Source organism: Littorina saxatilis, linkage group LG12 (assembly GCF_037325665.1).
Source record: "Littorina saxatilis isolate snail1 linkage group LG12, US_GU_Lsax_2.0, whole genome shotgun sequence".
Taxonomy (NCBI): domain Eukaryota; kingdom Metazoa; phylum Mollusca; class Gastropoda; order Littorinimorpha; family Littorinidae; genus Littorina; species Littorina saxatilis.
In genome coordinates, this window is record NC_090256.1 from 28,152,699 (window position 1) to 28,176,333 (window position 23,635).

The window sequence follows — 23,635 nt, forward strand, 5'->3', positions numbered from 1 at the left end:
TTTGCTTTATTTTCACATGGTATTGTGATGTCATATACGGCAAATTCAGAGTGTTCATTGTTTAGAGTTCTTCCTTATGATACTGTGGTGATGACAAATCAACTGTGTGTGTGTGTGTGTTTGTGAGTGTGTGCGTGCGTGCATGTGTGTGTGTGAGTGTGTGCGTGCGTGCATGTGTGTGTGTGTGTGCATATGTATTATTTGTGTCTGTCTGTGTGCCTGCTGGTTATTGCTTGTCTCTGTCTGTTTCTATGTCTTTGTGTATATTCATGATTCGGAACCACCTTGAGCAAGAGCGTCCAGGGGTTCGCAGGGCGGTGTTCCTGGTAAACAACCGAGCACTCGCGGAGCAGCAGTACAGGCAGTATTTTGTCAAGTACCTCAGCAACTTTCGCATCACACTTGTTGTCGGCGGCGACGGGGCGACAGCTTCGTTAAATCAGCTGCTCAACAGGTGGGTTTGTGTCTATATGTGCATCAGCACATGCGTATGTCATGTCCAACTCTGCCTGTCTGTCTGTCTGGCTATCAATATCACAGGCACTTGACACAGGGTGGTTGAGGGCTGGGGATGGGGTGCGCTCTCCTGCCTAATAATTCTGCTTCAGTTATGTGCATAGACAATAGTAGAGTTTACCCCTACTACCCCCACCCGACCCCTCACTCAATTTAGTATCATGTGCCTGTGATCATTATACAGGGTGGTCCAAGAAAATGTAGACAGTTTTGCATGCCTGTCATTTCTGCTACAGGGCTCCCACCTATTCTTTTTCACCTGGAATGTCTCACACAAGCATGAAAGTTTAGTAAGGCACAGTTTTTTCTTCTTTGCAACATCATTTCTGGGCGTAGTTCAATAGTTCATCACATTCTCAATCCAAGCACCTCGTCTCTGGATTACGGCTGCGACACGGACATTGAAGTTGTTGATAACTCTGTCCAAGGTCTCGAGTGGCAGACCTGTTTACCCTTACGATTTTGGCGTAATTTATTACGATTTTCTGCAAAAAATACGCCATTCCGCTATCCGTGTCAAGACTACGATTTTCATAAATAAATAATAAGTAAAAAAAAAAAAATTTTTTTTTTTTTTTTAATTTTATTAATTCTCATGTTTGGCATTGTTCTTTTCAATGGCAAAATGGGGTGAAAAAGCACAGGACTGACCAGAGATCATGTCTGTCTGATGAGACGCTGGAGAGCCTTCTAGTGGTGAAGTCTCGCCCTCACTCATTCGGCAAGCGCAAGTACAGTAGAGAAGCGCTTGACACACTGAAAAAGGCCTACTACAGCAGTCCCTGCAATGTACGGACCCCGGCGTGAGCGGACACCTGACATGTACGGACACATTTGCTCGGCACGGAGTGTTTTCCTTCTATATTTGCCCCCCCTTAAACGGACACCTGCAAAACGTGGACGCGGACACTCATTTTCGGTCCCAACAGCAGGTCATACCTCCAATGTACGGACAGACCATCGTCAAATTTTCACAACAAAATCGATAACAGAGCAGTCCGGCTCTTGGTACAAAGATCACAGCCGCAATGGCGTGATGACAGTCACTGATAACTTGAGTGCACGTGTACCCATCAGAAGGGGGGGTAGTTTTGGTCAGGAGTGGAGTACATGTATGCGAAGATGCCAACATGAAACTGCACTGTGCTCTTTATTCTTGTCTGTTGGACGTAATCAACAGAAACCACAGTCGATGAAGGTCCTGAGCGAAAGAGAGTGAAAAACCGGCCACAGTTCTCAGCATCGTGTGTCTGTATGTAACCTCTTTCATTGACAAGATACTCTTGTTTCCCCTCAGCCTTGACCAGTGAATCGGTTGCCTAATCTGTGAACCCTTCAGTTGTCTTGCTTTGTCAAAAGTTAGGACACAGTCAACTGGTTTTGCTCTGAGTGAACAGTGCAGCTGGCCTCTCTGGCCACAGCCCCAAACAGTACATGGCTGGAGGGAGTGAGAGAGGGGGGGGGGTGGGTGGAGGGGTAGCTGGCTAAACTCTGTGGGGTGTCTGGTGTCACTACATGTCAGCAGGAAGAGCATTGGAGAGAAATAGAGAGGTGTACTCTTCCACACAATTTCCAAGCATCAGTTGTCACGGCTTGGGGTAGGCATTAGTGAGGGAGAGTGGGAGCTGTGTTATGTACAGTGTATTTCCGACTGAAGAGTGAAAAAAAAGTCACTGCCATGCCACATGATCGGCATGCAGTCAATAAAGCCAGACAAGAAGAAAATAAATTACATGATTATGACATGCAGCTCTATCTGCTGCTATTTATTCAAACTGGTTTTCAAGCTTATTCTTGCAAAGCATCTGCACACGCTCCTCTGTGCTGTGTTTGTGTGGCTGCTTTCGTATGTCAGTGCATGGTGAGTGTGTTCACTGCCTTGAGGATTTATTTGATCTCTTCTTTTCAACACTTTTCATACAAATCATTTTTACAGAACGTTTAAAGAAGTATTAGGAGTTTGTTGTTATTTTTCAGTAGCCACAAGAAGTGATTAGCATTGACTCAATCCTGTTGTTTGTGTGTCTCTGTGTGAGTGTATGGTGGAGGGGGTGGTGTGGTCACCCCTCCCGTGACCGGACACCTGCAATGTACGGACAGTTTTGCTATGGCCCAAGGGTGTCCGTTCATGAGAGGGACTGCTGTACGAGCAAAAGAAAAAGAATCAGTGATGCATGTGCTTTTGATGTGATCTTCTTTGAAATTATGATGACTACAAAAACTGACTGATGTGTTTTGTTTGTGAATGATGGATATATGTGCATGATTGCGTTTCGCAGACACAGTTGTCATGTGCGTTGTAATTGGCGACGAATGCTGGATGATTACTATTTTTGTGCCAGGATTACTATTTTTTGGGCTGAGCATTACTCTAAAACACTTTTGGGGGTAAACAGGTCTGGAGTGGAATCCTCCTGATTTCACGAAGAATGTTCTCCTTTAGCGCTTCTATTGTCTGTGGATTGTTGTGCTAAACCCTTTCCTTCAAGTACCCCCAGAGGAAGAAATCTGGAGGAGAAAGATCTGGGGACGAGGTGCTTGGATTGAGAATGTGATGAACTATTGAACTACGCCCAGAAATGATGTTGCAAAGAAGAAAAAACTGTGCCTTACTAAACTTTCATGCTTGTGTGAGACATTCCAGGTGAAAAAGAATAGGTGGGAGCCCTGTAGCAGAAATGACAGGCACGCAAAACTGTCTAAAATTTTTGGACCCCCCTGTATGCCACAGAAAAGGGGGGGGGGGGGGGGGGATGGCAGACAGATACACAGAGAGAGAGAGAGAGTGAGAGAGGTAAAATACCGGCAATATATTGCACATATTTTTCATTGTTTTGTCTTGCAGTGCTGATATATTTGTGATGACAGCCCAGATCTTGTTGAACGCCCTGGAGCAGAAGGAAATTGATGGCATCCATGAGTTTTCCTTGGTGGTGTTTGATGAGTGCCACCACACGCAGCTGAAGCACACGTACAACCGCATCATGCATCATTACATGGCCCTCAAGTTTCAGGGTAAAGATGGAAGTGCAGATGTGAGAGTTCCGCGGCTACCTGTGCAGGTAAATGGAGCAGAGAAGATCCATGTCACCACTTGTAGCCGTAATGAGCAATGTTGAAGGCACAATCATTCTCGTGAAAACTGTTTGGCTCACCATATCTGTGGCCAGCCATTTATATTCGATAAGAACATTCTTTAACTTTAACATAAAGCCACGATGTCCGTAAGAATTTTAGAAATCCAACAATAAAACGTTTCTGTTGATGTTTGGTATGTGTCCAAATGGAGGATGGTCTTATTTAACTCTTGTATATGCCAGGCCAGATCTGAGATGGCGAGTCGAACTGTTCACAATTGGCGGACTCTGCCTTTACACGTTTTCATGATGGCGACGTAGCTGGTCAATACTGTTCATCACGAAAACGACTGTAAAACTTCAAAGTGATTTGAAGATAACCATTATCACTTGTGCTTTAGGTGACTCTAGAAACATTAATTTCAATAGAGGATTTCTTAAAACAATTCTGTAAGGGTTTTAATGGGCTTGAAAAATGAATGTGGGGCAAGTCGTAATTTGGGAATATTTTGTTCGTTCATTTACACGGTGCAGGCCGGCCCAGATTTGTTTAATTGATTAATTGATTGATCGGTTGCATAATGGATGAGTGAATGAACAGATCCATCTTTTCACACTGATTGATTGCTTCATGGATTGTTTGCCTGATTGATTTAATAATCCATTGATTGATTGATTGATTGATTGGTCACAAAGGTGGTTGGCTTGACAGCCTCGGTGGGTGTGGGGAATGCACGTACTCCAACAGAGGCAGAAGAGCATGTCATGAAACTCTGTGCTCATCTAGACACCGAGCACATCAGCACTGTCCAGGAAAACCTTGAACAGCTTCATTCCAGAACCAACAAGCCTGTTCATCGTGAGTAAAGCAATATTAACAGAATATGCTTCGTTAAAGATGCAATTGCCTTCTCATGCAAACGATGATATACACACTGGTATATATTATACTCCTTTTTGAAGACCTCAATGTATGTTCCACTTCAATGTGCATATTGGAGGTAAATGTACATAGGTTATGAACTGTACATGTACATAGGTTACATAGGTCTGTAAAATCAAGATCTTAAAGAGAGAGAGAAAGGGGAGGATGTCTTTCATTGGAGGTTTTGAAAGGCCGGGGTTCCAGTGCAGACAATCACAGATCTGTCCAGATCTTTGCATAAGACGTCAACAGCACCCTTCTGTTTGAACACATGCTGTACAAATCAACTGTTCTTAGTGAGTTTTTTTGTTTTTTTCTGGATTGATTTTTCACATTGTCACGGGTGTCATTTTTAAAACAAATTGTGTTTTTATGTGGGTGCTGTGTATTTAGATGCTCAGTGCTGTAAAATTGCACATTTGTTTGTATGCGTAAAATAATAAACTTTAATGTCCAATTCATTTTCTAAAGCACCATAATTATTATGAGACTGCTGTTTGGTGGTGAAACGTGCTTTAAAAGAAAGTTGTTGTTATTATTATTATTTTATTATGGTTTTTTCACTTGTACAGAGCGGGCAGAATGTGGCACACGGCCTAACGACAAATTTCACACCATGATCCGAGAAATTATGACGAAGATCGAAGAAAGTATTGAACATTCTGAATGTAAGTAAGACTCAGCAACAAGCAGTTGTAGGTGTTGCGACAGCAGGTTGCTGATTACCCAAGTACGGGTGCAATAGTGTAGTTGTTAAGACGTCGGCCTTTGGTTGGGAAGGTTCGGGGTTCAAACCCCAGTTGCGCCTGTTAATAAGTTGAAGTTGGAGATTTTCCCCATCTCCCAGGTCACTCATGTGCACACATGCTAGTGCCGTTAACTGCCCCCCATCATTTGTACACACAAGCACATGACCAAGTACGCACGGAGAAGATTCTGTAATCCATATCAGAGTTTCTTTGGCTTACAGAAACACAAAATTACCCAGCATGGAGACTCTGAAAATGGAGAATGGTGAGAAAAAACGGGCATACACGTTTTTTTCCATGCACTAGCTAGTACTAAATATGAATGTACGTGGGAGTTGTAGCAGCCATGAAGGCAGAGGGAAATGAAGATTATCGAGGGCCTTATAGAGCCATACCAAACAGACAACAAAGAAGGTGGTATTGCCTGACAGTTGAAGCTGTTTGAAAAGAAAGAGCTAATTATTCTCAGAAAACTCAGCGAATCTTTTCAGACCTTAAAACTGCTGCTCTTTGCTAATTAAGTAGCTTAACTGAGCAAAGAGTAGATCCGCTAAAGCATATGTTATACTGAGTAAACAGGGGGTGACTGCATGCGAGATGTAAGATACTGCCTGTATAACAGATGGACATTGCAGATAATTTTCAACCAACGTTTTATTTGCTGCTGTGATATTTTGCTGATTAATAAACGTTAAAGTAAGTTAGTTACTTAGATAGTTTTTACATTTTTAGATGTGGCAAGTGATGGTATACATGGTACATTGAAAACGTGTATATATATATATATTTGTATGAGATTTTTTGGTTGTTTGTTTGTTAGATGTTGACAGTGACGTAACAGGCGGTCTGCAGGCAAGGATGAGACAGAAGCCACACCAGAGGGGAAGCTGCCAGTACACCAACTGGATATCTGAGCTCCTGAGGACTGTCACACTGCTGCCTGATGGACAGGCATGTCGGGCGCTCAAACCCTGCTGCGATATGCTCAAAGTAAATACCTTCTTGTTCTTATCACAAAACAACATCATTATTTATCTGTCATGTGGTTACAAACATGAATCTGTATTTAAGCTCCGTCACACACACAAAATATGCTGTACACTGTAAAAGATGTGAACGCAACAAAAAATAAGATCACAACTCAACAATGAAAATATTGCAAGGCAGAACCATCGCACCTACAAAATCTTGCATCACGTTTTCTTTCTCATGCACACGCTTAGTTAAAACTTGCTGTCATGTGGACATTGTATGGTACTGTGTTGCTTTTTCAGGGTCATTTTTAAAGCTCACATACCTAAATTATTTTTTGACAAATTTATGTTGCACACAAACATGCCCCAAAAGACATTCTTGTGCTGTGCTCTGTGAGAGGTGTTTTCTTTGTGCTTAATATTATTTTGTTTGGACCTAGCTATTGATGTGTACATTGTTGTTAAACAGTTGTTTGTTTACTAGGGTTTGTTAGTGTGTGATAGGGTTCGTGTCCGTCTGTAGATGTTAGTTTCTTTGTTAGTCCTGTGTTGACAACTCTTCGACAAGCGCTTAGAACTGTACCCACGGAATACGCGCTATATAAGCTTCATATTGATTGATTGATGCACAAAAAGACTGACAGTCACACACACTCACGTGTACAGTTTCTGGCACCCAGCTGATGATGTTGGGAAATACCTTTGTTGGGTTTGGTAATGTGGGATGTGGGGGAGGTGCACCGCTTTACGCTGAGTAAACAAGCATTAAATTACATATCTTACCCAACTCACATATAGCAATTAACCCTAGTTCAGTGCTTAGCAACGCTGTATACGTCCCCTTGGTAACAAGGGAAGCAACTCTAAAAAAGAGTGACCTATCCCATAATGCCAGACTAACTTCCTGTCTGACTTCCGTTTGCCGCCATTTGCATCATTCCAAAACCCAGCGGTCAGCTAGCTGGTCGCAGTGCTGTATGCTCCGGCTGATTTCTTCAGCCTTGATACTTGGTCTCCGGACTGGGGTCTTTCTCCTTGGTTTCTTCTTGTTGCCTTGTCTTCGCGACTATGTGAGGTGAGATAGTTTTGATTTTTCATGATTTTGTGGGCGTTTTGTGGCCTTGGTTGACTTGTAAAATTTTCTTGAAAAAATTTTGTGAGTTGTTTTTTTGGCCATGGCGGATAACGCCAAGAGGAGGCAGTCTTCTAAGCCTGTAGCTGCTGAGTCTACCCCTCCTAGAGAAACGCCTCGTAAAGCTAAACAGCCGGTACAGGCTGTTGTTCCGGTGTTAGAACCTTTATCAAATAAAACGGTGAAAATGTGGTTGTTTGCCCTCTGCCTCCATTTTGCTTGGTATTCCGGCAGATAAGATTGTGCATGTTGATAAGCCGGTTAAAGCGGCTCCTGTTGCGGTAAACCTTGGGCTTGCGTCCGCAGACGTGGCCTCTTTGCTTCTCTCCCTTAGTGCACAGATTTCGTCTTTGGCTGAAGTTTTAGCGTCGACGAAAGCAGAGCTGCGTGCCCTTCCGGGGGGCGTGACTGGGGTGGCCTCTCTGGCTAAGGTGCGTCCTTCTCCTTCGGCTACGGTTACTCGAGCTGACGTGCATGCGATGCAGGATATGGATGGTGGTCTTACGGTTCCCAGGCATGGGAATTGTCCGCCGAATGGCGGATTTCCGCCGAATTTTTTATTTGTTCCGCCGAAAATGCAAAAGTGTCCGCCGAAAAAATAAAGGGGGGAGGCACACAAAAAAAGCACCGGTTACTTTGGCCTTTGCGCAAAAGCCCGCGAAAACTTTCCGTACTTTGTTCACGCACTGCTACCGCCCGCCTCAGTTATTGAACTATTATGTTTGAAAGTAAACCAGATTGCACAGATTGTGTTACAAGTTACATTTTCCTGTTTGTCTCAACAGATAAATTTTTTTACAAATTTAAACCATATATAATACATGTAAGCAAAATTTGGTACATTTTTGTACTAAAAACTCTGATTCTAAAAACAGAATTTAATGGCAAACTTGGAGCTCAGATGACACCAGATTGCACCATCTGGGTTCTTTGGAGAAAAAATTTTTTCGGGGGGGCATGCCCCCGGACCCCCCTAGTAAGGCTAGGCGCTTCGCGCCGTCGACTTGACGCTTCGCGTCTTCAGTTATAAATTTTCCGCCTTTTTTACAATTTTCAATTCCCATGCCTGGGTTCCGGAGAGCGTTCCGTCGTCTGGTGTGGCACGTCGTTCTGAAGGTATGTCTGCTGCATTAGTAACTGGGTTCTCCGGTGAAAGTGCAGCGCGTTGCCAAGAGGAAGTAACCCCTGCCGTTGGCTATATGGGTGAAAGTTCCGATACCTGTGCTGGCCAATTCCGCCATGGCGGTCGGTCAGTGCGGGGTACGAACCTTGGTGAGCGAACGGAAGTGTTAGTACAGTCAGCCATGTCCCAAGTCTATGGTCAGAATGTACAGCTTTCGCTTCCGCCCGGGGGGCAGGAAGGGGACAGTCGTGCCGGCTCCTTACTTGACTATGACAGTCAGGGGGGGGACCGGTTTCCCGATTGCACGGAGGTGCAGGAGGACTGTCCCGATGATGGTGCGTCCGCAGTGGCGGAGAGCATGGAGGTCAAACTGCCCTTTAAGCTGGCTAATGCAGTGGCTCTGGCGGCAGAAACGGCCTCGAGGTACTTCAAGGAAGGGGTGGTTCAGCCTAAGTCTCATGAGGTACCACCGCCTTCCGCGTTTGAAGACTTCCGTGGTGTGAGGGAGAAGAAGCGTGACTTTCGGTTCCTTGAATCGCCGTCAGTGGCTTTTCATATGGCCAAGGTTTTGAAGAAGTCTTCTCAGTCTATGTCTCAGGCTCCTTCAGTACCGTTGTTGGTACAACATGGGGATGCTCCTGATTCAGCTAAGCCATGGTTGGCTCAGCCTGGTCAACTTTTGTTTAGGTCTGCGGGGTTTCGCAACTTCAAGTTGAGTCCACCGCAGGTCAATTTGGTGGAGACTTTTTCTCTTCCGGGGGCTTCTCTTCCGATCACGCCGGATCTGGCTTCCCTAAGAGAGGACGGCTACAGTAGGGACAGAGCTGTCCCCTATACTGAGGCCGCCTTGGTTGCTTTGGAGGAGACGGGTAGATCTCTTTTGGAGTTGGCCTCTGTTTCAGAGTCCCTTCAGAGATCTTTATCGCGGTCGATCGCGTCGTCTCTCGACCCGTTTGAGTTTAGGTTTGACGCGTCATCTGAAGATGTGACGGTTCTTTTGGCGACTCTGGCGAGAGTTTCTCAAGAACAGATGGGTTTATCTGCCAAGCTGTACACGCATGCGGTGCATTCTCGCAGATCTGCGTTTCTCGCAGGGTCGAAGATCAGAGGCAAAGGGACTATTGATAGTCTGAAGTCTTCTCCGTTTGAGGAGGGTGCTCTTTTGGGCAGTGAGTCTCTTGAGGCTCTCCAGAAGGAGACACAAGACGCTAGAGACTTGGCTATCGCAAGGATTGCCCATCAGGGTTTTCAAAAGCCACAGAAACAGTCTCAGACTCAGGGCAAGCCTCAGTCTTCCTCTTTTGGGGGAGGCAAGGCGCAGAGTCAAAGTTCTTCCTCTCGGGGTAGGGGGCGCGGAGCGCCTTACCAGAAGAGGGGTTCGTTTGGCGGTTCTAGGGGGTCGGGGCGTAAGCCTCACCCCCAATGATGTCCTCCCGAGCCGATTGTCCCCGTAGCCCCCACCGTTGTGGTGGCGGGCGGCCCCTCCAGGGCCTTCGCTGCCTGGACATGCTTGGTGTCCAGCCAGTGGATTTTGGGGATAATCAGTTCGGGGTTCCGGCTGCTCTGGGCAGAGGAGAAGGCTCCTTTGTCCAGGGTACCTCCTCCTTTTCGGGGCCCGCGGGATCCGAAGGCTTGGCAGGCCGTTCAGGGGGAAGTGACCTCACTCTTGTGCAAGGAGGCTATAGAGGAGGTGGTCGATCAGGAATCTCCAGGGTTTTACGGCAGGTTGTTTGTTGTCCCCAAGGCGTCGGGGGCTTGGAGGCCTGTTCTGGACCTTTCAACGTTAAACAAGTTTCTTCGGGTTGTAAGGTTCTCGATGGAGACGCCTGCCACAGTAAGGGAGGCGTTGAGGCCGGGGGACTGGGTCACGTCAATCGATTTGACAGACGCCTATTTTCATGTTCTCATGAGGCCAGTAGACAGGAAATGGCTGCGGTTTTGCTGGGGGGAGAAGGTGTTTCAGTTTCGGGCACTGCCTTTCGGCCTTTCACTCTCCCCCTGGATCTTTACGATGGTCGTGCGTCAGCTTTGCGCCCTTGTGAGACAAGAGGGCGTTCAGCTGAGAGCTTATCTAGACAACTGGTTGATCGTACATCAGGATCAGAGCGGGTGCAGAGCTCATACACAGAGGGTGCTCAGTCTGGCTTGTCGTCTCGGGTTCACAGTCAATCTGGGGAAATCAGAGCTGGAACCGTCCCAGAACTTTACGTATCTAGGCATGGAGTTCGATACGGTGGCTTGGTTGGTACGCCCTTCTCAGAAGCGAATAGACAAGCTTCGGGCGTTGATTCGGGAACTTTACGGAAAGAATCAGGCCTCGGCTCGGGAATTGCATTCCCTGTTGGGTCAGATGGAATCTATGGCTCCGCTGGTGCCTCTGGGCAGAGTGCACAAGAGGCCTCTTCAGGCAGATTTGGGGTCTCGATGGAATCAGACAACTCAGGACTGGAATGTCCAAATAGAGTTGGGGGAGTGGTTCATTCTTTCCACGGAGGTATGGCTTCTTCCCTGGGTGTCGCAGGGTGTCCCCATAGTTCCTCCGGTTCCGGCACACGATCTGGTAACGGACGCTTCTCAGGTGGGCTGGGGCGCTCATCTGGCAGATCGGACAGCTTCAGGTCTCTGGGACGACGAACAGGTTGCGAGTCACATAAATGTGCTGGAATTGGAGGCTGTTGCCCTGGGGCTTCAGGCTTTTCTTCCTTTGCTGACGGACAGTCATGTCAAGGTTCATACGGACAATATGACGGTGGCTGCGTACTTAAACCGGCAGGGCGGGACTCACTCGCAGAGGTTGTCCGTCAGGGCGTGTCAGTTGCTGGTTTGGTGCGACACACATCGCATCCACTTGTCAGCGAGGTACCTGAGGGGCTCGCTGAATGTTCTGGCAGACTCCTTAAGCAGGGGAGACAAGGTGTTGCAGTCCGAATGGACTCTGGCCCACCAGTCTCTGGAGCGCCTGTGGGCGCACGTGATCAAACCTCCGATAGATCTGTTTGCAACGAGGTTCTCGTCGAGACTCCCGTTGTTTGTCTCTCCGTTTCCGGATCCTCAGGCATGGGCGGTAGACGCCTTAAGCCTGGATTGGTCGAATCTGATGGCGTACGCCTTTCCCCCTTTCTGCCTGCTGGGCAAGGTAATGCGAAAAGTAGACTTGGAAAGGCCAGCGCTTGTCCTGGTGGCCCCTCTTTGGCCAAGTCAACACTGGTACCCAGATCTGGTACGTCTGGCAGTTCGGCCTCCCATTCCGCTAGCAGTAAGAAGAGGCGAACTAGTACAGCCACGGTCAGGCATTCAGCATCTAGACCCCCAAGCTCTGCAGCTTCACGGCTGGATATTGTGCGAGTCTCTTTGCGTCGGGCAGGGGCTTCCGACTCAACCTTGAAGTTAGTGCAGCAAGCGCACAGGGAGTCGACAAATTCTGTTTACTCCTCACATTGGGCGGCATGGCTGAAGTGGTGTACGGAGAAGGGAGTTAATCATTTAGCTCCTAGATCTATGCAAGTGGCGAACCATTTGTCCTGGTTGGCTGGGCAGGGGGCTTCTCCGTCCTCTTTGCGTGTGAGACGATCGGCTATATCGTCAACACTGAGACAGATCGGGCACAAGATCAGTTTAGATGGTGTTATAGCGAGCGTCATCAAGGGTGCCTCCCTTGAGTCAGCTCATTGTAAAGCGCAGCTCCCGGCTTGGGATCTGTTTTTAGTTTTGAGGTTTCTAGCCTCTGATGTTTTTGAGCCTTTTCAGTCGGCTAGTTTAGCTAATGTGACTAAAAAGACTTTGCTGTTGGTTTTGCTTGCTTCGGCAAGGCGCGGCAGTGAGGTTCATGCTCTGTCGGGCCTTGCTAAGGATATTTCTTTAGAGAGAGATGGATCTTATTCACTTAAATTCATTCCTGGGTTTTTAGCTAAGAACCAAAAGCCGGGGCAATCGTCGCCGGTTATTCGCATTCCCCCCTTGAGTAATGTTCTTGCTCCTGGAGATCCTGATATATGTAACTGTCCGGTTAGGGCACTCAGCAGCTACTTGGCTAGGACTTTGTCTATTCGCTCGGAAACGCAAAAGTTACTGTTTATTTCCCTCAACACAGTCCGAGGTAAAGACATAGCAAAAGTAACCTTGGCGAAGTGGGTCTCCACGACGATACGTCATGCTTACGCCTGGTGGCAAAAGCAGTCGGGGGATACCAGGGCAGTGTTGCCCTTGACAGCGGCGAGAGCCCATGAAGCTAGAGCCTGGGCCTCTTCTTTGGCTGTGCTGCGTTCGGGTCGCCTTTCAGAGGTCCTCGAAGCAGCTTACTGGCGCTCGGAGGATATTTTCATAAATTTTTATCTCCGGGATGTGGCTGGACTGCGCCAGGATGGCTCTTCTGCTTTGCCTTCGTTGGTAGCAGCAGGGCAAGTTCTTCATCATTAATGTGGTAAGTACCCTCCTCCTATAGTAGCAATCTGCTATATGTGAGTTGGGTAAGATATGTAATTTAATTAAAAATTTTAGTAATAAATTTTCATTTGATTAATATACTTACCCAACTCACATCGTTTATTCCCTCCCTCCTCCCCGCTGTGGGTGTGGTTGGGTCTAAAAAAGTAGTGAGTTGGGCTGAGTTTCGGAATGATGCAAATGGCGGCAAACGGAAGTCAGACAGGAAGTTAGTCTGGCATTATGGGATAGGTCACTCTTTTTTAGAGTTGCTTCCCTTGTTACCAAGGGGACGTATACAGCGTTGCTAAGCACTGAACTAGGGTTAATTGCTATATGTGAGTTGGGTAAGTATATTAATCAAATGAAAATTTATTACTAAAATTTTTAATTGCTACCCATCAGTGAAGGCAGTTAAACGATCACGCGTGGCATCACAATGAATATAATGAGCTCCGATCGATGTGCATGTTGTACATCCCCTCACAATCATGCCTTTTTATTTCGAAAAGAGATGGGAGCTCACTGTTTTGTGTTTTATGCCTCCATTGATCAGTTGCAAGCAATAGTCTGTAACAGCCAATAATGCAAACGCCTACAGAGCTATTTCCGGTCATCGTCTATTTCTATCTTTTTTAACTTTTTGTTTTTAATGCATGAGTTATAGTGTGATCTCATTTTGGATTTGACATTGCAGATTTACAACGATTCTCTGTTAATCAACGACGAATGTGACACAGAAGACGCACTGAACTTTCTTGACCAGCAGATGAGCGACTATGACCCCACCGGACAACGTAACACCCAAACTGACCGCTTCCTTAAGGACCTTTTCCAAAGTGAGTATGCAGTACGGGAAGTCTTAAATTGCGGGGTCTTACTTAAATGGGGGTTCCTCTGTGTTTCTGTATGAACAGTATCATGGTCTGTTTGTTAATTTTCTCTGTTCTCAATAGTTTTAGGTGATCGGTTACAGATCTGTTTGTGCAAAAAGGTTAAAGTTAACCTTTAGAAATGTCCAGAGAAGTGTGTATTTGTGTGTGTGTGTTTTTTGTGTGTGTGTCAGTCTGTCTGCCCGTCTGGCTGGCTGGCTATGTCTGTTTTTCTGTTTCTGTGGGTATGCTGGCATATTCTTGCAGTTTTCAGCATATTTTTGCTACATTTGCAGCGAACAAGTCGAACTTGACAGTTGTGAGCAAAGAACAAGCCGACACCAACCCCAAACTTAACGTCATTGAGGACAAACTCATAAAGGTATGTAAAAGTGTACTTTTACTATACAAAACACTGGCGGAGAATCCGGGGTGAGGTGGGGACAGAGTATACCTTAGCCATCAACCTCCTTTTTGGCTCACGAAGTGTAGCCTATGCGATCGTAACTTTGTCTGTCTGTGCGTTTGTGCGTGTGTGTGTGTGTGCGTGTGTATGTCTGTGGTAGAAACTTTAACATTTCCGAGTCTATGTGTGAGTGGTTATCCAAGACTATGGATAAAGCTCGCATAAGATTACGTCACGGTCAAAAGTGTTTGACGTCAATTAATGCATCATGACGGCATGCCTCCCTGTAGTCTTTCTCTCTCGCGTGGTGTGTGTGGTCTCGGTCATTGTTATTTTGAGCGGGCCGAGACTATTTGGCAGTCGTGTCCCTGTAAGTAGGCTACATGCAGACAGACAGATCTAGATCTAGTGTCTCTCTTTCTTGCACAGTGTCACCTAAGCTTACTGTGTGTGTGGGTGTGTATGTGTGACGGAGTGATTGAGTTTGTGTTACTGTTTGTCTATTTCTTACGTGAGCCTTGAAGGCTTCGCCTCTTGTCTTTAGGTGGAATTTGAGGGCATTCAAGCGTATTTCCTTTTTACTGCTGTCTTTTTTGTTGTCAAGCGTGGATAAATAAGATGACAGAAGACTTGCCCATTACCAATGGTTGGTACTTGCAAAATATTATTTGATTAAATGAGTAGAAAGTTATAATGGGTTTGCCAACAATTCACAACAAATATGTCACTTATGAGTATAAAACCTGCCTAAGTCAATGCATGCATCACAGGTAGCTACAATGAAAATTATTCGAGGTAGTCTTGGATTTCCTTGCATTCTGGCTAATCGTGGATTTTGTCTGCCTCCATGACTGCTTACAGACATTTGAGGAGACAGCGGACTCCCGGGCTGTGTTGCTTGTGCAAACCAGAGAGCAGGCTGACATCATGCTTAGATGGCTAAGACGAAGGCCTTGGCTTCACAGACTCAACGTCAAGCCTGAGAAAATGGTTGGTGCCTGTGCCTCTGCTGATAAGGGAGGTGAGTGGGTTGTTTTTTTAGTGTGTCTGTGTGCGTCTGTGTGTTTCTCTTTGTTTTATGGGGGATGTCTGTTTATGTTTTGTTTTTTTTGTGTGTGTGTGTGGTTTGTGGCTTGTTTGTGTGCTTGTGCGTGCATGTCTTTATTTGTTTGTTTTGTTTTTCATGCAAGTGCATACATGAATTATGTCTTGCTGATCCTGATACCTCAATGTTAGGGAGCAACTGATCAAAAGTTATGCTTTTTTTTGTTAGACCGTTGACTAGGATGCATTTGTGCTCTTGGTCAGTGCATTCCTGTGCTGCTCAGTCACTGCATAAAACGTTAGCTGAAGAAACCCAAGCTATTGACAGCAGACAAACCAGACAAAAACTGAATGTCATGGCATGTTTGTTGCCAGGAATGACTGATACCCAGCAGAAAGATGTCCTTGACAATTTCCGTGAAGGTCGTTACAACGTGCTGGTGGCGACCTCTATCGCCGAGGAAGGTCTGCACTTTCCATCCTGTAACCTGGTCACCCTTGTCAACCATGTCACCAACGAAATTGCTTACATGCAGGCCAGAGGTGAGGATGATGAAAGCGAAAATCCTTGTCATCTATTGTTGTATAAGTCTAAAAAAAAAACACTTACTAAAAGGCTGTAGATGTGTGTAGTGTCAATAGAAGGCGAAAGAATGTGAATGATACAGGGATCGCGCTAGCTTTTTAAAAAACGCGTAAGTCATACGCAACGAAACGAAAAAAACGCGTCACGGACCAATATTTTTGCGTACTACGAAAACACGTACAGACACAAACAAAACACGCACGAAAGACTTAAAGACACTCCTTACCTTAGAAATACGGCGAGTTTTCCTGTCGACCCTCCGCGCACGCCTGTCGAATAACACCCCTGCTGTCTCCAACCTTCGGGCCTTGCGAGTTTGTTTCCCGCTCTAATACGACTAGACACACTTTCCGCCTTTTGGAAGCGCGAGATGGGAGAGCAGCTAATGTCTGTTTCATTATCCGACAAGACATTATCTGGTAATACCCTCGTTACGTTCGTTTGCGATACTTCGATGCAAAAAGAAACGGACTTTAGTTTTGACGCGCAGATTTCATGTGTGTCGTCACTTCTCGAGCCCTATAGTCAGTTTCAGGATCGGGTGATTATTAAGTCAGACCAAAAGCGCTGCGTGAAGACAAGAAAAAGTTACAATATTTTTGCGTATGGCTTACGCGGCGCGGCGAAAAAAACGCGTCAGCGACTTTTAAAATGCGTCAAATACGCAAAAATCGTGCGTAAACGCGATCCCTGATGATAGGCAAGAGCTGTCTGCTCACAATGGGGCCTAGCTGTGATGGCAGATCTAAAAGTTGTCTTGACACGTTCGCTAGTGTGGAAGATGGCGGTGGTGGTAACGAAAACGATGATGATGATGATGGTGTTGATGATGATGATGATGACGACGATGATGACTAAGATGACTATGACGAAGAAGATAATGATGATGACGAAGATGAGAATGATGATGATGCCAACGAGGATGGTCTTGTTAGCACTGCTGCGAATAATCTTGACGTAATGGTTTGTGTTCGTGGTGACTATCATGACTTTGACGACGATGATGATGATGTTGATAATAATAACGACTATGATTACGGCGATAACGATTACAATGATGATGATAACAACGTTATTAAAATGCAGGTCGAGCACGTGCAGAAAACAGCGAGTTCTTTATTGTGGCTGGTGAGAACAAGGGAGTTCAGCAGAAGGCGAAGGACCTGGACATTGGAGAGATGATGATGCACGAAGCTGTCAGACAAGTCCAGGCCCTCGGTAAACAAAAGTAAGAAACTAATTTCCTTCAACTTGAACATGAACTGCAGCAGCATGTAGGTCATGGAGCCTGTCCATCTATGCTTGTACAGTGGAACCCTCCTTTTACAAGTGTGACAGGTCAATGCAGTAGTCTCCCTTCGCAGCAGCTCTGCGCTGACAGAGTTGTCTGCCGGCCTTGACGGCTTGAGCGTGTGCTATTTATAGTAACTCGACGTTTCTTGTACGTCAGTCGCCGGCTGGGCACCTGTCAAGTGTAGAAAACTATTTGTGATTGGATCCGACTGCTGCTGTCTCCTGGTATGCTCTTGGGAACCTAGACATACCCATAGGCATAGCAGTTTATATATATAGGCCTGTTAATTTAGCTATAAAATCTCAAACCTGTTTGACTGGCTTCGGGCCGGGCCGGACACGGGTCAACTTTATGTGAAGACCCAGAGACAGAAGCCATATATTCCACCCCCGTGTTACCCCAGTGGCATGTAAAAGACCTTGGTCATTCTGCCATAAGTGCAGATGGCTGATACCACCTAAACAAGCATACACTTGTGTATCTCATCAAAAGCCGTGAGGGCGTAAAAACTCAAAAATGTGTTTTTTTAAAGGGAGGGTTGCTGTAGTCACTGCTGTTGGTTTGGAGGGGTGCTCAGTTACAAATTACTATCACATACGGTTTGGAGGTGCTTGCAATTGGAGCCTTGGCGACTCTTGAAACTGTCAACAGTGAGCGCTGAGATAACTGCCTCCGGTTCTGGTAGGCTGTACCAGTGTGTGAATTTATGATTGCCCCTTCTTCCGCACCTCTTCATACAATACTCTTGTGTGTGATTCAATGCAGTGATAGTAATGATCGTTAAAATACCGCCAATAAGGGTAGACATCCAGAAAGCAATCGAGGTATATCTGAAGGATGATGATACATGATGATGATGGTGGTGGTGATGATGATGATGATGATGATGATGATGATGATGATGATGATGATGATGATGATGATGATGATGATGATGATGATGATGATGAAAACAATTTTGATCAGTAACAAAAATGGAGGAGTAGTGTGTGATACAAACAAAGTTGATTTCTTTGTTTCATGCAGCCATGTGCAGTTCCTAGAGCAACTGTACCAGATACAGGAAAAGGAGAAAAAGGAGCGTGATGCAGAGCTGACCCTCCGCCAGAACAGACATCTTGAGCAAGGGGAGGTTGAATTCCACTGTGTGCTGTGTAACGAGTTTGCCTTCAGGTCCTCAGATGTAAGGCGAATCGACAACAACCACTACGTGGTCATAGACCTTGACTACTGTCGCAGGCACACGGAGCGAATGCATCCTCCACAGCTGCTAGGTTTGTACAGTGGACCCCCCTTTTAAGACCCCCAATTTTAGATTTCCTTCCTTTTAAGACCCCCAATTTTAGATTTCCTTCCTTTTAAGACCCCCAATTTTAGATTTCCTTCCTTTTAAGACCCTGTTTTCTCAGATTGTTTGTCCATAACCTCTGTAAATGTACCCCCATTTTAAGACTTACTCCCTTTTAAGACCTGATTTTCTCGGATTTTGGGAGGTCTGAAAAGGGGGGTTCCACTGTAGCTGTATGCCTTGTTTGGTGGATGGTTTGTTGGTTTGTTTGTTTGTTTGTTTGTTTGTTTGCTTAACGCCCAGCCGACCACGAAGGGCCATATCAGGGCGGTGCTGCTTTGACATATAAAGTGCGCCACACACAAGACAGAAGTCGCAGCACAGGCTTCATGTCTCACCCAGTCACATTATTCTGACACCGGAGGTTGGTTGGTAAAAAATGACCTATGTTAGTTTGAAGAAGGAAAAAGTTACTGCATCATATCTAATCTGTGTGTGTGTCGGGGGGGTGGGGTGGGGGGTGAGGGTACGTGTGTCTGTGTGTGTGTCTGTGCGTTTGTGTGGGTAATACAGACCTGGGAGCTCATACGATTTCGCCGTATTTTGTACCCTTGATTGTCTAGAATACGATCAGTACGGTCAGATGAAAAAAATACGACGAGAAAAATTCCTAGTCTACTTTTCTTCACAATCGCATCCCGAAGCCGATCCAGTATTTTGACACATGATCACAGTTTTTGTCATTTAACATTGAAAGAAGTATTTGTTTTAATTGTATTGGCAAACTTAATTAACGGTGTGACGGAAACTTGTGAACCATGTTTGATTCATGGATGTTCAAATGGTGTGTGGATTACGCTCATTTTTCTGAAAATACACCAAGGTTGTTTGAGAAGCGCTTAGAACTGTACCCACGGAATACGCGCTATATAAACTTCATATTAATTGATTGATTGATTGAGAATACTCCAAGTGCAAAACAGGGGTTCCCAGGTCTGGTAATATATTTCACTTCTATGTCTATATTTAGAGCGCTTAATTCTCCTTTTTTCTTATAACTTGTCATTAGCCCTGTGCCTCACTTAAATCATGAAACAAATGTTATCAACAGGCAGAATCCAGAACGTTGGAAGGCTCTATTGCAATGGATGCGAAGAGTACCGGGGCCCCATACTAGTGTACCGTAAGCTGAAGTTCCCTTGTGTCAAACTGGAGGGCTTTCGCTACACCAACGCGTCAGGAGAAAAGAACGTTGCCAAGAAATGGGGGAAAACCAAACTGGTGGTGAAGGAAATGACAGACAACGAGCTCGATCAGTACCGGAAAAAAGCTGTTGAAATTGGATACGTGTTCAAGTCCTGAAGGAATGGATAGCTTAATTATGTTTATGCTGCAATGTGTGCCGCCAGAGTAATATTTTTCATGCATTTTTTTTTAGAGAATCACTGTTGAATAATGCCATGAGTCTGTCAATTTTTGTGTGTGTGGCATGTACGTTGTAGCGATAACTGTTAAAGACAACAAAATCAAACAAGTCGCGTAAGGCGAAAATACAATATTTAGTCAAGTAGCTGTCGAACTCACAGAATGAAACTGAACGCAATGCAATTTTTCAGCAAGACCATATACTCGTAGCATCGTCAGTCCACCGCTCATGGCAAAGGCAGTGAAATTGACAAGAAGAGCGGGGTAGTAGTTGCGCTGAGAAGGATAGCACGCTTTTCTGTACCTCTCTTCGTTTTAACTTTCTGAGCGTGTTTTTAATCCAAACATATCATATCTATAGTATATGTTTTTGGAATCAGGAACCGACAAGGAATAAGATGAAAGTGTTTTTAAATTGATTTCGAAAATTTAATTTTGATAATAATTTTTATATTTTTAATTTTCAGAGCTTGTTTTTAATCCAAATATAACATATTTATATGTTTGTGTAATCAGCAAATGATGGGGAATAATAAAAATATTGTGTTTTTTTTACAATGTTCTGATTTTTAATGACCAAAGTCATTAATTAATTTTTAAGCCACCAAGCTGAAATGCAATACCGAAGTCCGGGCTTCGTCGAAGATTACTTGACCAAAATTTCAACCAATTTGGTTGAAAAATGAGAGCGTGACAGTGCCGCCTCAACTTTCACGAAAAGCCGGATATGACGTCATCAAAGACATTTATCAAAAAAATGAAAAATATGTCTGGGGATATCATACCCAGGAACTCTCATGTCAAATTTCATAAAGATCGGTCCAGTAGTTTAGTCTGAATCGCTCTACACACACACACACACACACACACACACACACACACACACACGCACATACACCACGACCCTTGTCTCGATTCCCCCCTCTACGTTAAAACATTTAGTCAAAACTTGACTAAATGTAAAAACTGCGCGGGCGTAGGTCGCGGGGTGGGTTGGGTTGGAAGGGGGAAGGTGAGAGGGATGTTTGGCACATTTTGACACTATGTAAGCTAAAAATTAGCAGCTTTCATGACATTCTCAGATCTTTTTGAGCGTATCATCACATGTCTCTCATTGCTAGGCCACTCACTGATTATTATTATTATTATTGTGCTCATTTTTATGCGCCTAATCTAGATATAGCCCTAGGCGCTTACATATTAATTTCTGCCGTTTGAAATGGAATTTTTTACAGACAGACAGACAAACGGACATTTTTTACACACAATATATAACGCATTCACATCGGCCAGTAAAGCTCAGTAGCCTATTAGGCGAGCATTCACCTTTCACGGCCTTTATTCCAAGTCAAACGGGTATTTGGTGGACATTTTTATCTATGCCTATACAATTTTGCCAGGAAAGACCCTTTTGTCAATCGTGGGATCTTTAACGTGAACACCCCAATGTAGTGTACACGAAGGGACCTCGGTTTTTCGTCTCATCCGAAAGACTAGCACTTGAACCCACCACCTAGGTTAGGAAAGGGGGGAGAAAATTGCGGCCTGACCCAGGGTCGAACTCGCAACCTCTCGCTTCCGAGCGCAAGTGCGTTACCACTCGGCCACCCAGTCCACAACTTAAAACCCCGAGCTTCTTCAATTTGGATTCATTTAATTTTAACCCAACAGATCATTCACAAAACCACCCCCCCAGAGCGAAGTCGTCATGCCGGGGCCTATTTTCACATGCTCTGCCTGACACATGCTCTGCCTGACACATGCTCTGCCTGACACATGCTCTGCCCGAGCAGTTTTTTGTTTTTGTTGTCTTTAACAGTTATCGCTACAACGTACATGCCACACACACAAAAATTGACAGACTCATGGCATTATTCAACAGCAACTTTTTGGTTTACAGCAGTGTTACAGGAACAGTCCTACTTGTGCGGCACCTTAATTAGATTTGGCTTGTTTTCTATGCGGAATAAGGCCATTGCTCCGGTTGGACCGAGACCGAAAGTCAACTTTCTTTGCAAATAGGATTTTTTTTCTCAAGTTAAAGGCATCTCAGATCTCTCCAGGCTTTTACATGTGAAAACGCTATTCCTCCACTTGGAGACATACCAACATTCAACACGCTGCATGAATCTCTTGCTGTGGCTTTTACGGAATCAACTCATCAAGATATTTTCATTGTGCTTTGAGAGCACCAGGATGTTGAATTTTTGTTTTTTGTCCAGGGGGGGGGGGGGGGGGGGGGGGGTCTTATCCCATGTAAAATCCTGGGCAGATCTGAGATAGTGAGGGAAGGACTGTGCCTTTAAAAAACACTATTCAGAGAACAACAAATTGATGCCTTCAAAACAGTTTTTTTGTCTTCGTTTTTTTTCTTCTGCGGATTACGTTTTTTGGGAAATGAAATGTTTTGTTGTTGTTGTCCATGGTAATTGAAAACAAGAAAGTGAAAAAAAAACAAGTCGCGTAAGGCGAAAATACAACATTTAGTCAAGCTCAGTCGAACTCACAGAATGAAATTGAACGCATTGCATTTTTTCCGCAAGACCGTACACTCGTAGCATCGTCTGTCCATCGCTCGTGGCAAAGGCAGTGAAATTAACAATCCAGAAAAGCGCGGTAGCGGTTGCGCTGAGGAGGATAGCACGCTTTTCTATATCTCTATTCGTTTTAACTCTCTGAACGTGTTTTTAATCCAAACACATCATATCTATATGTTTTTGGAATCAAGAACGGACAAGGAATAAGATGAAAGTGTTTTTAAATCGATTTCGGAAATTTAATGTTAATCATAATTTTTCTATTTTTAATTTTCAGAGCTTGTTTTTATTCCGAATATAACATATTTATATGTTTTTGGAATCAGAAAATGATGACAAATACGATAAACGTAATTGTGGATTGTTTTATAAAAAAGTAATTTTAATTACAATTTTTTAGATTTTTAATGACCAAAGTCATTAATTAAATTTTGGGTGGGGATGTAGCTCAGTCGGTAGCGCGCTGGATGTGTATCCATTTGGCCGCTGTCAGCGTGAGTTCGTCCCCAAGTTCGGCGAGAGATTTATTTCTCAGAGTCAACTTTGTGTGCAGACTCTCCTCGGTGTCAGAACACCTCCGTGTGTACACGCAAGCACAAGACCAAGTGCGCACGAAAAAGATCCTGTAATCCATGTCAGAGTTCGGTGGGTTATAGAAACACGAACATACCCAGCATGCTTCCTCCGAAAGCGGCGTATGGCTGCCTAAATGGCGGGGTAAAAACGGTCATACACGTAAAAGCCGTGGTAGTTTCAGCCCATGAACGAACAAACAAACAAATCAATTTGATTGAAAAATGAGGGTGTGACAGTGCCGCCTCAACTTTTACAAAATTCCGGATATGACGTCATCAAAGATATTTATCAAAAAATTGAAAAAAAAACGTCTGGGGATATCATACCCAGGAACTCTCATGAAAGATGTCATACAGATCGGTCCAGCATGGGTGCAACTCTTCCGTCTAGGACGGAATTTCCGTTTTTCTCAGGAGGCTGCAGACGGAAAATCCGTTTTTTTGAAAATTCTGGAGCAAGGCCATTGTGTTTGGGTGGGGGGGTTGCTTGAGAGGTCAGCCACCTTTGACCATGCCTGATAGGGACGGTTGTGTAATGGTGCCAAGAGAGAGAAGGATGTCATGTCATAGTATTTAGCATTCGTTATATACCCCACTTTCAGGGATTCAGAGACCTTCAGTGGTAGAGAAAATTTGCATTCCTGATCTATGAACCAGTGGTATTTTGCTTCAGATACATTGAGTCCTTTA

The 23,635-nt window shown here is 44.9% G+C and overlaps 1 protein-coding gene across 1 annotated transcript; it reads left to right on the top strand.

Annotated features, from left to right (window-relative positions):
* The first annotated feature begins 269 nt into the window (after positions 1-269).
* LOC138983059 (antiviral innate immune response receptor RIG-I-like) lies at positions 270-20,350 on the top strand. The gene is made up of 12 exons (XM_070356462.1): positions 270-454; positions 3,362-3,578; positions 4,290-4,452; positions 5,091-5,186; positions 6,088-6,257; positions 13,616-13,757; positions 14,087-14,172; positions 15,058-15,217; positions 15,616-15,783; positions 16,913-17,054; positions 18,147-18,394; positions 19,520-20,350. The coding sequence occupies exons 1-12, from the start codon at positions 270-272 to the stop codon at positions 19,768-19,770; spliced, it is 2,028 nt and encodes a 675-aa protein (XP_070212563.1). The 3' UTR covers positions 19,771-20,350.
* The last annotated feature ends 3,285 nt before the right edge of the window (positions 20,351-23,635 follow it).